We start from the raw sequence: 14291 nt of genomic DNA, 5'->3' as shown, positions 1-14291 counted from the left end.
GTCTCTTGGAAGCCTCAGAAACAAATATAGAAACCAAAAACTTGACTTCTTCTCTGGAATATTAACATTTTAAAATCATTTTCCTTAGATGTATACATGCTTGAGAATCCCATTTAGAAAGGTTTCCTTCTCCTTTTTTTTTATGTGATAAATTGTTATTCTCTATGCCTTTGACGCCCTCTTCCCAGATCCATTTTCAATTAACAGCCAATTTGGCTGCTAGATAAATTTCTGTGGAGTCAAAGTCAAGACCTCATTTACCTGACATTGTCGGGGAGTGATGCTTATTTTCTCAGATATGTTATTCACTTCCAACCTTCCACAATCAAATACTCTGAATAGGTACACTTTCTAATTGTCTCCAATCGTTATCATCCTTGCATCATTTACTGAGCATTCATAATCAATATCTACTTGGTTGTGTGACCCTGTGCAAGTTATTAAGCCCCTTCTTTGTCTTAGTTTTCTCATCTGTAAAATGGTATTCATAATACCTATCTCATGAGATTTTTTTTTAAGATTAAAAGGATGATTACATATAAAATAGAACAATGCCTGGCACATAGTATTTAATATGTTAGGTATAATTATTATTATTCCATATTATGCACTAGAATGTCTAAACTACCATCCGCATGACTAATGATGAGAGACCCTGTGAGAAAGGGCCATCTGTCAGAGCCAGGTAATCACTGGTACAGATATGTGCAGAGGCAGAATGTGGCTCCTTACCTAGGTAAGGCTGGGGCATGCCCATTCAGGCCTCCTTGTAATGTCAAGGCTAGAACTTCCAGGCTGCTGAGGTACTAGGTGGGGTGCTAAGCAGAGAGCACAGCTAGGTGTAGAGCAAACAGCCTTCCTTACCAGCATGGTAACATATGGACTCCTATCCTCCATTCCTGTTCCTGAAACCTAGACACTGCAGAAGTTCAAAATGGAGACTTGAGGGAAGGTGGCCTGATTTTTCCTAATTCTAGAAATAAAGGAAAACTAGATACAAAAAGTAATGTCCTCAATTTTCTATGTAAAACAAAACAGCAAACACCATACTTAATGGTAAAACACTAGAATAATTCAAATTATACTGAGAAAAGTATTATAATATTTTCAATTTGGAAATTATTCTAGAGACTTTGGTCAAAAATTAGAGTAATAAAATTAAGAGAAACAGATTTTGGCTTAGGAAAAAATTGTAACTTACAGATAGGACTAAAAAGTCTACCTAGAACATGCAAAATAATTTAACAATGATGAAAAAAATTTACTTACAATAACAACAAAATCTATACAATCTCCAAACTTAAAAAAGCATAAGGCCTATATGAACAAAACCGTAAAATTTTACTGAACAGCATTTAAGAAAGTCTGAATAAGTGAAAACATATATTATGTGTATAAACAGGTAATCAATGCTGTAAAAACGTAAATTATCTCCAAATTAGCCCATGTATGGAATAAAATTATTTTCAAATTTAAAAGCCTCACTAAAAATCTTGCAACTTGGCAAAGTTCCATCTGGAAGAACAAATGCACAAGAATGATCAAGAAAACTTAGGAAAGAAAGAACACCAATTGGTATGAAGTACACTACAAAGTTGCAATAACTACCACAGTATGATATTGCCTCATGAAATAGAAAAAAAGATGTGAGAGGCCAAGGCAGGTGGATCACAAGGTCAGGAGATCGAGACCATCCTGGTCAACATGGTAAAACCCTGTCTCTACTAAAATTACAAAAATTAGTTGGGTATGGTGGTACGTGCCTCTAATTCCAGCTACTCGGGAGGCTGAGGCACAAGAATTACTTGAACCCAAGAGGTGGAGGTTGCAGTGAGAAGAGACTGCACCACTGCACTCCAGCCTGGCAACTGAATGAGACTCTGTCTCAAAAAAAAAAAAGAAAGATGAACAAAACATATTTTGGCACCCTCAAACAGGCTTGCTTGCTTACATACAGGGGTCTAACATATTACAAAGGTATTAGGACAAGAATGAATGGCTTATTTAATTAATGGTGTGAGGCCACAAGCTATATAGGGATTAAAGAAAGACATAGCAGCCATAAAAAAGAATGAAATCGTGTCTTTTGCAGCAGCAGGGATGGAGCTGAAGGCCATTATCCTCAGTGAACTAACTCAAAAAATCAAATACTGCGTGTTCTTGCTTATAAAGTAGGAGCTAAACAATGGGTACAGACAGACATAAAGATGGAAATAACAGACACTGGGAACTCCAAAAAAGTGGAGTTTGGGAAGGGGGTAAGGGATGAAAAGTTACCTATTGAGTACCACGTTCACTATTTGGGTTAACGGGTATGCTAGAAGCCCAATGTCCACCAGTACACAATATACTCATGTAACAAACATGCACATGTACCCCCATATCTAAAATAAAATTTAAAAAAAGAAAATGATATACATGACCACATACCAAATAGAATGCAAATTTATAGTTACAGAAGAATATTTAGGACATTGTATGTAATTTTTGCATACAGCAAGGCTAGGAAGCCACAGTAGATTTGAATTAAAAAACAAAAAAACAAAAAAACTAGTTATCCCTTAATAATTCAAAGTAGCAAACAAAAAAAAAGACAAAGATATATAACAAGTAAAATCAAAGAGAAGATAAATAGTTCTTAAACATATGAAAAATGCTCAGCCTCACTAAAAAAGAACGAAAAAGTAAAATAAAAAATTTTTTGACTCTAATTTACAAACATTAAAAACTGAATGAGCTGCAGTAGAAGCAAGGATGAGGAGGAATGGGCACTTTGATACATCAGTGGGGAAAGTGCAAATTAGAACAGCTTTGTGTGTGTGTTTAGGAATACATTTAAAAGCTTTAGAAGGCACTAACACACACCAAACATACACCACTCAGTGGTTGCTGGAGGGCCAAAGTTATATAGGGAATTTAAGTTTCTCCAGATTTTTACAACATTTTCACAATGATCATATTCTGAGAGGAAAATACTTTCACATTTTTAAAATCAGCTACAGAGGGCCAGGCATGGTGGCTCACGCCTGTAATCCCAGCACTTTGGGAGGCCAAGGCGGGTGGATCACGAGGTCAGGAGATCAAGACCATCCTGGCTAACATAGTGAAACCCTGTCTCTACTGAAAGAAACACAAAAAATTATCCGGGTGTGGTGGCACGTGCCTGTAGTCTCAGCTACTCAGGAGGCTGAGGCAGGAGAATCGCTTGAACCTGGGATGTGGAGGTTGCAGTGAGCCAAGATGGCACCACTGTACTCCAACCTGGGTGACAGAGCGAGACTTGGTCTCAAAAAAAAAAAAAAAAAAAAAATCAGCTACAGAGACTTTTTGAGAGTTTAATGAGAAGTTCGAGAGGTCTTTTAAACTATTATTCTAACTTCTTGGCAATGTTGTTCTAGGCAACTCAAGTTACTAGAAAACTGAATCCCAAATACATGAGGTATATTTTAAAACTGATTTCCTGTGGTGAGCCTGATGGAAGAAATGATGCTTCAATTCTATTACTTTGTCCTAAAAGTATACTTTCATTTCCACCAATCATTTACTTTTTTCTTTTTTTTTTTTTGAGGCAGGTCTTGCTCTGTTGCCCAGGCTGGAGTGCAGTGGTGCTATCATGGCTCACTGCAGCCTTAAACTCTTGAGCTCAAGCAATCCTCCCGCCTCAGTCTACCAAGTACCTGGGGCTACAGGTGTGTGCCACCATGCCTGACTAGTTTTTAAACTTTTTGTAGAGATGGGATCTTGCTTTGTTGCCCTGGCTGGTCTCAAACATGTGGCATCAAGCGATCCTCTTGCCTCTGCCTCCCAAAGTGTTGGGATTATAGGCATGAGCCCAGCAATCATTTCTTATAGGCTGACTGGTTTAAGGAAGTGGGAGAGATAGGTAAGAAGGTGAAATCAACATATAGATGGCCTAGCCGCTAGACTAACATTTGTCAAACTGTCCATTTGTAGGTAGTGAAATAAATGTAGTGGGAATTAGTGGGCTGTGCCTTATTTGTAAACAACATAACTGAATAGTATAACATATAGGAATGCAAGCATTAAGCCCTGCAATGGCAAGTACAGCTTTATGAAGTTTTCCTCCACTAAGTAGGTAGTATATTTAGCAAATATTTTTAAAGTCCCTAGTATGTACCAGGTGCAGATACAGCAATAAACAAAACAGAGAACCATCTGCTGTCATGGACCTTACTTTTTATTGGTGGGGGAAAATCTATTTACTTATATTTACTTGTTTAAAACGTTAAGGAGAACAGTAAATCTAGGTGGGAGGATGGGTATGAATGCGGTATGGGTATGAATATGGGTATGTACATATACACTCATCTTAAGACTTGAGAAGGAAAAATCAGAAACTATTTGGGACATGTTCAGTTTAAGATGTCTATTAGACATCTAAGAGAAGGAGATGTTGAGTAAGTAGCTAGATCTGTACATGGGGGAGGAGGTATAAGTGGAATGGGTTCATAAAATAGGTGGAAACTGTAGACAGAAAATACGAACAATTCATTCTGTGGAATTTTGCTAATATGAGAGAAAAGGATTAAAAGCTGGAAAAGAAAATAGAGACATGAAAAATAACCATCAAAAAAGGAAAAAGTAATGATGCCTGAAAGCAAAAAGAACTACTAAAGCAGTGTCCTTCAGTAGGCCCTGGCTAAGAACTTAAGTTTACCCACAGCACCAAGGGAAAGGCTTAGTTTATAGGGCACAATGCAGGTAGGTGGGTCAATGCAGTGGTGGAAACCTGTGAAAATCCTCTTCTACTTGCCTCTATTTTCTGAGTGAAACCAAAACCAAGGTTATCAGCTGAGAGTAAAGATAGCAAAGATATCTGCTTAAAGAGCAAGAAAGTATGATATCGTTCTACAGGAAACTAAAGGGTGAATATAATGGAAATAAAAGTACAATTGTCAGGTAGTACTAAGGATTTACTTGATGTGAGTGTCCAAGAAATTAAAATGAGACTAGTTAGCATGGCTCTGTGCTTTTCTCCAGACATGTCTAGCTGTAAATGTCAGGAATAGATGGCTGGATTTAACCTATGGTTTAGCCACAAGACTATGATACAGCATGAGAGGGACAAGAAAACTGTGGGTGCATGCAGGAATGATTATAAGGGCACAGCAATTAAAGTTGAATCTGGGTAAGGAGGAAAGTAGCAACACAAGAGAGATCAGAGTGAAAAGATACTAGAATCAATGGCATAATTCTGATGAGGTAAAAAAAATTGTTAGTAATTAGGGACTAAAAAAAGTGAGCAGGAAGGATGGGATACAAAGGCAAATAGTCAAATGCATGAAACTAAATTCTGAAATGGTTCCAGATATTGGTAATGATGAGTTCTGAGAGAAACTATGGGAGGGAGTAGCTGAAGCAGGGTGGAACCAAGATCACACGGCGGGGAGAAGTAAAGCCACTGAGAGGCCAGGATGTGTGCACAAGGCAAAGCACATAAAGTGTATTTCCAGCTGGGTAATCAATATTTAAAAGCCATTACTCCAGTGCTTTTTAACCTTCAGTGCCCATATGAATCACTTGGCAATCCTGTTAAAATGCAAATTATGATTCAGTAGGTTCTTTAACAAGCTCCCACATGATACTGATGCTGCTGCTGGTCCAGCACAACAGCACATGAACCATCTTTTGAGGAGCGAGGCTCTAGTCTGTACCTTCTGAATTGTGTCCATGAAGCTATTTATAAACTGTTTCTATGACTCAAAGATAGTCAAAGGTTAAAGAATATTTGTATAGAGCCTTTTTAAAACTTTTATGGTCTTTTATTTTCTCTTTTCTATCATTTAATACCTTCTTAGTCATAAACCAACCTTAAATTTTTCACCCTCATTTAGTCATCCAGCAAAAGCAAGTATGCAGCAGAGTCAAGATACTGTCTTACTACTTATTTTACCAAAAATTCTAATGTTCTTTTTAAAAATATGTGATAATAATCTGCTAATTTTTTTTTATGTCTGAAAGATAAATTGCTGTGATGGGTGTCAAAAATGTTAAGTAGGCCTTGGGCCAATGAAGGCAAAAACATGCATTAACAATACTGCTTCTACTGGCCTGTATTTAGCTTGACTGAATGAATGGTGGTACTGAATACCCTTTCAATGTATATATGCAACTCTACATAAGTGGTAGTGGCAAGAAGCACCCCTTTACTCTTCCTCTTCCAGAGGAAGAGCAACTGGGTCGGCTTTTACTTTAAAAAATGGTTTTCAGTAAAAACAATGTAATTATCATTATCGACAATGAACATTAAGCACCTATCAGTATGCTCAGAACAGTTTTATGATCCTAAATATTCTGTTTGCTTCAGATAATTTTTTTAAGTATCATTACCTCAAATATCCTGAAACATCTTAAATATTGAGACTCGGCATAGTGAATGTATAGAGCACATTTACATTCACTTTATAGGATCTAAAATAAAATTTCAATTTAAAAAAATAGTTCATGATAGCTACCATCTTCGTTCTGTAATAACAGACTGTTGCTAAAGCCATGGCTGGACTATGACCCCAACAAAAAACAATCCATTTTATGAATGTGTACTGGGTGTAGTTTCCCTTAACACACAGCAGGTAAAAAGATGGGACTTCCTACATTCATCTTCCATAAAATTTGCTTTGCCTTTTTAGGACGACTGATCCTGATTATGAACAATGGATTTCTAATGCATGAGCTACTAAGAATCCCTACTGGTGTGGAGCATTATATTGAAACTGTGTGCCTATACAGTACTTGTTCCTTTCCTGTTAACAATATTTCTCCACAGGCGTGGGTATACAAATCTTACCTCCTTTAAATGGGAGCTATGGTTTGGGATATGGACAGTTGTTCAGAAAAGAACTGTAATAAGCAGAGATGTCAAGCAATGGCATCCTCTGAGAAGAGAAAGATTGAGGGTATGAAAAAGTACTAAGTATTCAGGGAGTAGCAAGCAGCAAAGACTTGACGGCACATAGTGTCTATACGTGTTAGGGAAAAGTAAGAGAGAAAGCAAGAGAGGCAGACTGAGAAGAATCATGAGCTCAGGAGTCAATGGTTTATAAACAGAGTAGAGAACTGATCATTACAGGGGACAAAAGATAAGGACATGATGACTAGCTAGAATAGCTAGGTGTGAGGGAATTCTGGTAGTGGCTATGTATGACTACTCACCCAGATTGCTCCTACGACTACCAATTTGGAAACCATGTTGTACAAAAGTGATTCTGGGCCCATGAAAAGAGTGGACAGAACAAGAGATAAGTGAGCCTGAACCAAATTGAGCCAATGAACTCTCGTCCCTAGGAAACTTCAAATTGAGTTAAAGAGAATCTCTGCTCTCCTGAATGGTATATGAACTTTGGAGTTATTGACAATGGCCATTTCCCAACATGGAGACAGGGAAATCAAAAACAATGGTCAACAGGGAGAGAGAAAAATGAAACAGGCATGAGAAGAGAATGGGAGACAATGAGGGAAGGATGGGAGAATGAGAAACAGGATTTCCCGGGTTCCCTCCTTAAGAGCTCTGAGCTCTGGTTCCAGGCTGACCCAGCTAGCTCCCTGCCCTCACGTTGAGACACACCTGAATATTAAAATAATAAATTGTCCTTTTGTTTAAACCCATCTAGGTAAATTTTTGTCATTTACAACCAACTGTAAAAGTTAGAAAGAAAAAAAACGGTATGCCAGTCAGTGCAACCAGAAAAACAGAAACTACACTTAAGTACATAGGGCATAGGGAATTTAATGTAGGGACTTGGTTACAGTAAAGAGCAAGCCCCCCAAAACCCAAAGAAGAGATGGGGTATAAACCCAGAGATTACAAACAGCAGGAAGCTGCTACCACCCCTAGGCTGGAAAGATGAGACGGAAAAAGATTATCAGAGCTCAAGAACCAGACCACTTGGGCCTGCCAGGCAGGGGCTGGAGCCAGAGGAATGGAGAACACACAGTCAACCCAAGGAGAAAAAGATCCTTGGTTTTTCTTTTCTTTCAGACTCTTATTTCCCAGTGCCTGCCATTAGCAAACATAGTGTGAAGCCAGCTGGCAGTTTATATGAGTTACAGTTTTCCAAACAATTCTTGGGTCTACTCCTTTCTCTTTCCCCACAAGTATAGCCTATGGCAGAGGTGTCTGATCTTTTGGCTTCTCTGGGCAACACTGGAAGAATAACTGTCTTGGGCCACACATAAAATACACTAACACTGACAGGTGATGAGCTAAAAAAAAAACAAAAAACAAAAAACAAAAAAAATCTCATAGTGTTTCAAGAAAATATATGAATTTGTGTTGGGCCTCATTCAAAACTGTCCTGGGCTGCATGCAGGTTGTGGGTTGGACACGCTGGGCTTAAGTCAACTTCTGACAGCAGGCTCAGGTCTATCCTCTCCACTCGGTGTGCCATACTAACTTAGAAATTTATACATAAGATTCTAAGAAAAGGAAGAACACTGTTGTTTAGTATCCTATACTAAATACAACTGTTTTGCCAGTTGTCTTAGAACTGAGTCATGCCTAAAGTTGGCTAGTTTCAAACCTATTAAGCAAAGAGCAAATCCTATAGAGAGGGCAGCGAAGAGAGCTCATTAAACAGGCCAGTGCAGTGGCTCACACCTTGGGAGGCCAGTGCAGTGGCTCCAGCACTTTGGGAGGCCAAGGACGGCAGATCGCCTGAGCCCAGGAGTGCGAAACCAGCTTGGGCAACAAGGCAAAACACTGTCTCTACCAAAAACACGAAAAATTAGCCAGGCATGGTAGTGCACGCCTGTAGTCCTAGCTACCTGGGAGGCTGAGATGGGAAGATCATGAGCCAGGGATTTGGGGGCTGCAGTGAGCTGTGATTGCACCACCGCACCTCACTCTAGTCTACAAAACGAGACTCTTTCTCAAAAAACAAAACAAAATGTTAAAACAAAGTTATCAGGACCAGCATGAGTTACCTGTTTTACCCATCATTATTGTATACACTTAAAACTATCAAAAGTAAAATAGAATACGGATAGTCTTAATGACAGTAGTTGCTAACAAAAGATTTCAATATATCCACAAAGTATTATACCTGTAGCTTGGTTGAAAACTATTAATTAATAATGTGATTCATGAGCTCTATCTCTGATTTGGTATTTTAAAAACACACAGAACATAAGGATCAACATGCTATAAATAGTAAATTAATAATGTCAGCAGAAAATGAGCAGTCAGTGGCTAAAAAGATTCATTAAGCAATTTGTTGTAAAGAATGACTAGATTTCCAATTATCTCGTCTTCATATTTGACTAATTTCTAGTTGTTAATGGGCTACAGCCACAGAAGAATAATCCAGTTAGATTCTTCAGCTTTCAGAATATAATTTTTAAACAAATAAAAACCTGAAACAGTAAGATTACCTAAAGTTTTTAGCTTTTCACTCATCTTAATTTTTTCCTTTGCATATTAATACAATGGAAAATCACTATTTTAAATAATAACAGCTAATATTTGTTGACTATTTCTTACCAGTAACTATTTCATTTACTCTTTACAACTGAGGAAAATACAAAATGCCCAGTGGTATTTTTTCTCAGTTAATAATTATGAGAAAGTCTAGAGCACTTTCCACATTGCCAGGCACTTGAATGGTTTACATTTACTAACTCACTGCTCACAGTAACTTCATGTGATTGGTACTACTACTCTCATTGAACAGAAAGAGAAACTGAGACATGAAATGGGGAAGTGGCTTGCACAGCAAGTTAGTAGCAGAGACTTGATTTAACTTCCAGCAAGCTGAGTCAAAGTTTCTGCTCTTACCATGCTTGGATACTGTCTCTTAATTGTTTCATCGCTAATTACAATTGAAATCTTAAAAACTACTGTCTTTCAGCAGTAGCTTCTTTAACCACTTCTACAAAGTTAGGTAATATTTATTTTTACTACACATATTTTTTAAAAAGTGACAGAGATTAAACAGCATAACAACAAATCCAGTTTCACTGATTTTAGCATCATCACTAGTAGAATGGACCTTCTAGCATTTTCCATTTAAACTATCCAAAACTTTTAGTGCTTCTCATCCCTTTTATAAAACTTACCAATAGTAAGGTCATGCACTGGCTGAAACCTCTTGTCTGTAAACTGTAGCAATAAGCATGATTTACCAACACCTGAAAGTTAAAAAAAAATAAATAAGAGACAAAATTCACATAAATTAAGACGCTTTACAAAAAGGACATGGAAAAGAGGCAGCCAGGGTTTCTGGTGCACTGTGAATAATCTACCATGATTTCCTCAGTACTCTAATTTCTTGCAAAATAAGAGGACTGATGATTTAGGTGGAAGCTGTAAACCAATCTAAAGTACATTTTCACCCTTTCTTACACATTTAATATTTCAACGTGAAAGATAAATATGGCAGCTAAACTCACAGACGACAACTAACCAGGTCCTTCTGGTAGCCTCTACTACAGTACTGTTTTTGTGCACTTTTGTTTTTTGTGTTACGGTGAAAATATTTAAAGCATAGTAATAGTTCACTTTATCATACTCCCCTATGAACAAACAAATAAGCCAGCAATAAGTGTCTGAGATCTACTTTTCTGGGAAAAGCTCCTTGCTCTGTTTTCTCGTTAATTCATTTCACAAGCAAATGGAATCTGAATTGCATTCCTTCACTCTATTAAAATTGACCCCATTACGGTCATGAATGACTCCCACATTTCTAAATTCAAAGGAAAATTTTCTATATTCATCCTACTTGCCCTCTAAGGAAAATTGGATACTGAATACCATACCCCCTTCTTACTCATTTTCAAGTCCTCTAAGAAACATTTCCTCATCCTCACACTAGACAAAGGCTGCTTAATTGATAGCATCCTGCACTTCTAAAAATACTAAAAGCAGTCACCATTCATTCATTCATTCACTCACTTACTCAAAGTCTTTATTGAATGCTAAGTATCACTGCACTAGGACTTGAAAATACAGTAGTGTGGAAAACCAACATGGTTCCTGTGTACAGAGCTTACAGTCTAGTTCAGGTAGAGAAATTAAACAAACTGAATACTGAAATAATACACTGTATATGAATAATTTGAAATAATTATAATGACTGATTTGAAAGAAAACAGAGTGCTATGAGAAAGGGTAACAAACTTGGTGCTGTGGCTCAAGCCTGTAATCCGAGCACTTTGGGAGGCCAAGGTAGGCCTTGAGCCCAGGAGTTCAAGACCAGCCTGGGCAACATAGGGAGACAGTCTTTTAAAACAAAAAAAGACAAAAAAAAAAAAAAAAAGATGGGTGTGGTTGTGCGCATCTGTAGTTCCAGTTACTTGAGAGACTGAGGTGGGAAGATAGTCTGAACCCAGGAGTTCAAGGCTGCTATGATCACACCACTGACCTCCAGGGTAGGTAACAGAATGAGACTCTCTCAAAAAACAAACAAATGATACTTAATTTAGACAAAAGGAATGAAGAAAATCTTTTTTTGTTTGTTTGTTTGTTTTTTGAGATGGAGTTTTGCTCTGTCACCCAGGCTGGAGTGCAGTGGCATGATCTCAGCTCACTGCAAACTCCGTCTCCCAGGTTCAAGCAATTCTCCTGCCTCAGCCTCCCAAGTAGTTGGCATTACAGGTGCACATCACCATGCCCGATTAATTTTTGTATCTTTAGTAGAGACAGGGTGTAGCTATGTTGACCAGGCTGGTCTCAAACTCCTGACCTCAGGTGATCCATCCCCCTCAGCGTCCCAAAATGCTGGGATTATAGGCATGAGCTACCATGCCCGGCTGGGATGGAGAAAATCTTTCTGAAGAAATGACAGTGAAAAGAAACTGGAATTTCAAAACATGTGATCTTACAGTTTTCTTCTTTGTTCTATTACAAAAGGCCCAAAGTCAAACTCATTTTACCCAATTTTTAATTCTTTTGAACAGACTTTCAGGTGTAGGACAGAAGACAAAAGAACAGTTTTTCTAAGTTAAAAGAGTTAGTTATCAAGCATACCAAAGGAATTTGCTCTATGTCCAAAACCTAGCATGAAAGAAAAATGATCTTTTAAAAGGTGTGAAAGTTCAAAATAGGTGAGCAATTATTTAACATCCCCAATTTTTTCATATGGTATAGAAAAAATATATATAGTTAGAAATCACACGTTTTCTTGAGAGACTTCAAGAATCATCTAAGAGTTTGGTAATCATTTAAGTGATAGAAGAACCAGAAAACCCTTTCCCACTTCACAAGAGAGAATATATATCACTCTAGTAATACTAATCTCATTCTGACTAAGTGTTGGTTAAATACAGAAAATGCTTATTTCTTTGGTTCCTCATTTTCAGGATTCCATATTCTTCTTCTTCCTCTTTTTTTTTTTTATTTATTAAAAAGAGGTAGGGTCTCACTATGTTGCCCAGGCTGGCCACAAACTCTTGAGCTCAAGAGATCCTACCACCTTAGCCTCTCAGGTAGCTGGGACTACAGGCATGTGCCACTACACCTAGTTTCCGTGTTCTTAAAATTTTTTTTTAATTTTAATTGACATATAATTGTACTTATTTATAAGAGTGATATACAGGTATACAATGTGTAAATCAATCAGGGTAATCAGCATATCTGTTCACCTCAAACATTTATCATTTTTTGTTATGTTGGTAACATTCAAAAATCCTCTCTTGTAGCTATTTGAAAATATACAAGAAATTATTAATCATAGTCACCCTATAGTACTATAGAACAGGAGAACTTATTCCTGCTGCAATTTTGTACCTATTACCCAACCACTCCCTATCCTCACCTTTCCCCTACCCTTCCCAGCCTCTAATACCCACAATTCTACTTTCTGCCTTTATGAGCTCAACTTTTTAAGCTATTACTTATTGTGGATACGAGAACATGCAGTATTTACTTTTCTGTACCTGACTTATTTCACTTTACATAACGTCCTGCAGTCTCACCCATGTTGCCACAAATGACAGGATTTCATCCTTTTTTATGGCTGAATAGTATTCCGTTGTGTATATTTACCACATTTTCATTATCTATTCATCTACTGCTGGACACTTAGGTTGATTCTATATCTTGGCTACTGTGAATAGTGCTGCAACAAACATGGGAGTGCAGATATTAACACTACTTTGATATAATGATTTATTTTCCTTTGGATAAATACCCAGTAGTGGGACTGCTGGATCATACGGTAGTTTTGTTTTTAGTTCTTGGAGGAATCTTGATATTGTTTCTCTTAGTGACTATAATTTAAATTCCCATCAACAGTGTGTAAGAATTCTCTTTTCTCTGAATCCTCACCAGCATGTTCTTTTTTGTCTTTTTGATAATAGCCATTCTAACTAAGATGAGATGTTATCTCACTGCGGTACTGGCTTGCATTTCCCTGATGATTACTGATGCTGAGCATTTTTTCATATACTTGATGGCCATTTGTGTGTCTTCTTTAGAGAAATGTCCATTCAGATCCTTCCCTCATTTTTAAATCAGATTAATTTTTTTTATTGTTGAGTTCCTTGTATATGAATCCCTTGTAAGATAAATAGTTTGCAAATATTTTATCCCATTCTAAAAGTTGTGTTTTCACTCTATTGATTGTTTCCTTTGCTGTGAAGGATTTTAGTTTGATATAATCCCATTTGTCTATTTTTGCTTTTGTTGCCTTTTTGTTTGCTTTTTGTGCTTTTGAAGACTTATCCATAATATCTTTGCCTAGACCAATGTCCTGAAGCATTTTCCCAATATTTTCTTCTAGTAGTTTTACAGTTTTGGGTCTAGTTTTGAAAGACCAAAGTCTTTCATCAACTTTGAGCTGATTTTTCTATATGGTGAGAGACAGAGGTCTAATTTATTCCTGCACATGGCTATCCAGTTTTCCCAGCACAATTTATTGAAGACAAATATATTTGTGTCCATAAACTATATCTATATAATGTATCTGCCTACAACCTCCTTGAAAATAATCTCTTCTGGCTTTGTCAGGCTACAGCTATCTCCTTGATGTCTTAATTCTATGACAACCAACTCCTCTTCTTCCATATAACCCTGAAAATACTGGAGGTCTTCCTCAACACTCTCCACTCTGCCTTTCATTACTTTTCATTTGAGAGGACGAATCCAGTCCCGTGGCCTCAACCTATTTCTTTTTTCTTTCTTTCTTTTTTTTTGAGATGGAGTCTAGCTCTGTCGCCCAGGCTGGAGTGCAGTGGCGCAATCTCGGCTCACTGCAACCTCCGCCTTCCGGGTTCAAGCAATTCTCCTGCCTCAGCCTCCTGAGTAGCTGGGACTACCAGCGTATACCACCAAGCCC

General features: G+C 37.5%; 1 protein-coding gene across 1 annotated transcript in view; it reads right to left on the bottom strand.

Moving 5' to 3' along the window:
* RAB2A (RAB2A, member RAS oncogene family) overlaps positions 1–14291 on the bottom strand; it is a 102517-nt gene that overhangs the window by 53131 nt on the left and 35095 nt on the right. The window contains 1 exon segment of the mRNA NM_001246457.1: positions 10075–10146. Coding sequence (NP_001233386.1) covers positions 10075–10146 — 72 coding nt within the window.

Source organism: Pan troglodytes, chromosome 7 (assembly GCF_028858775.2).
Source record: "Pan troglodytes isolate AG18354 chromosome 7, NHGRI_mPanTro3-v2.0_pri, whole genome shotgun sequence".
Lineage (NCBI taxonomy): Eukaryota > Metazoa > Chordata > Mammalia > Primates > Hominidae > Pan > Pan troglodytes.
The sequence above is the reverse complement of the archived record's forward strand: the minus strand, read 5'-3'. Positions and strand labels throughout refer to the sequence as shown.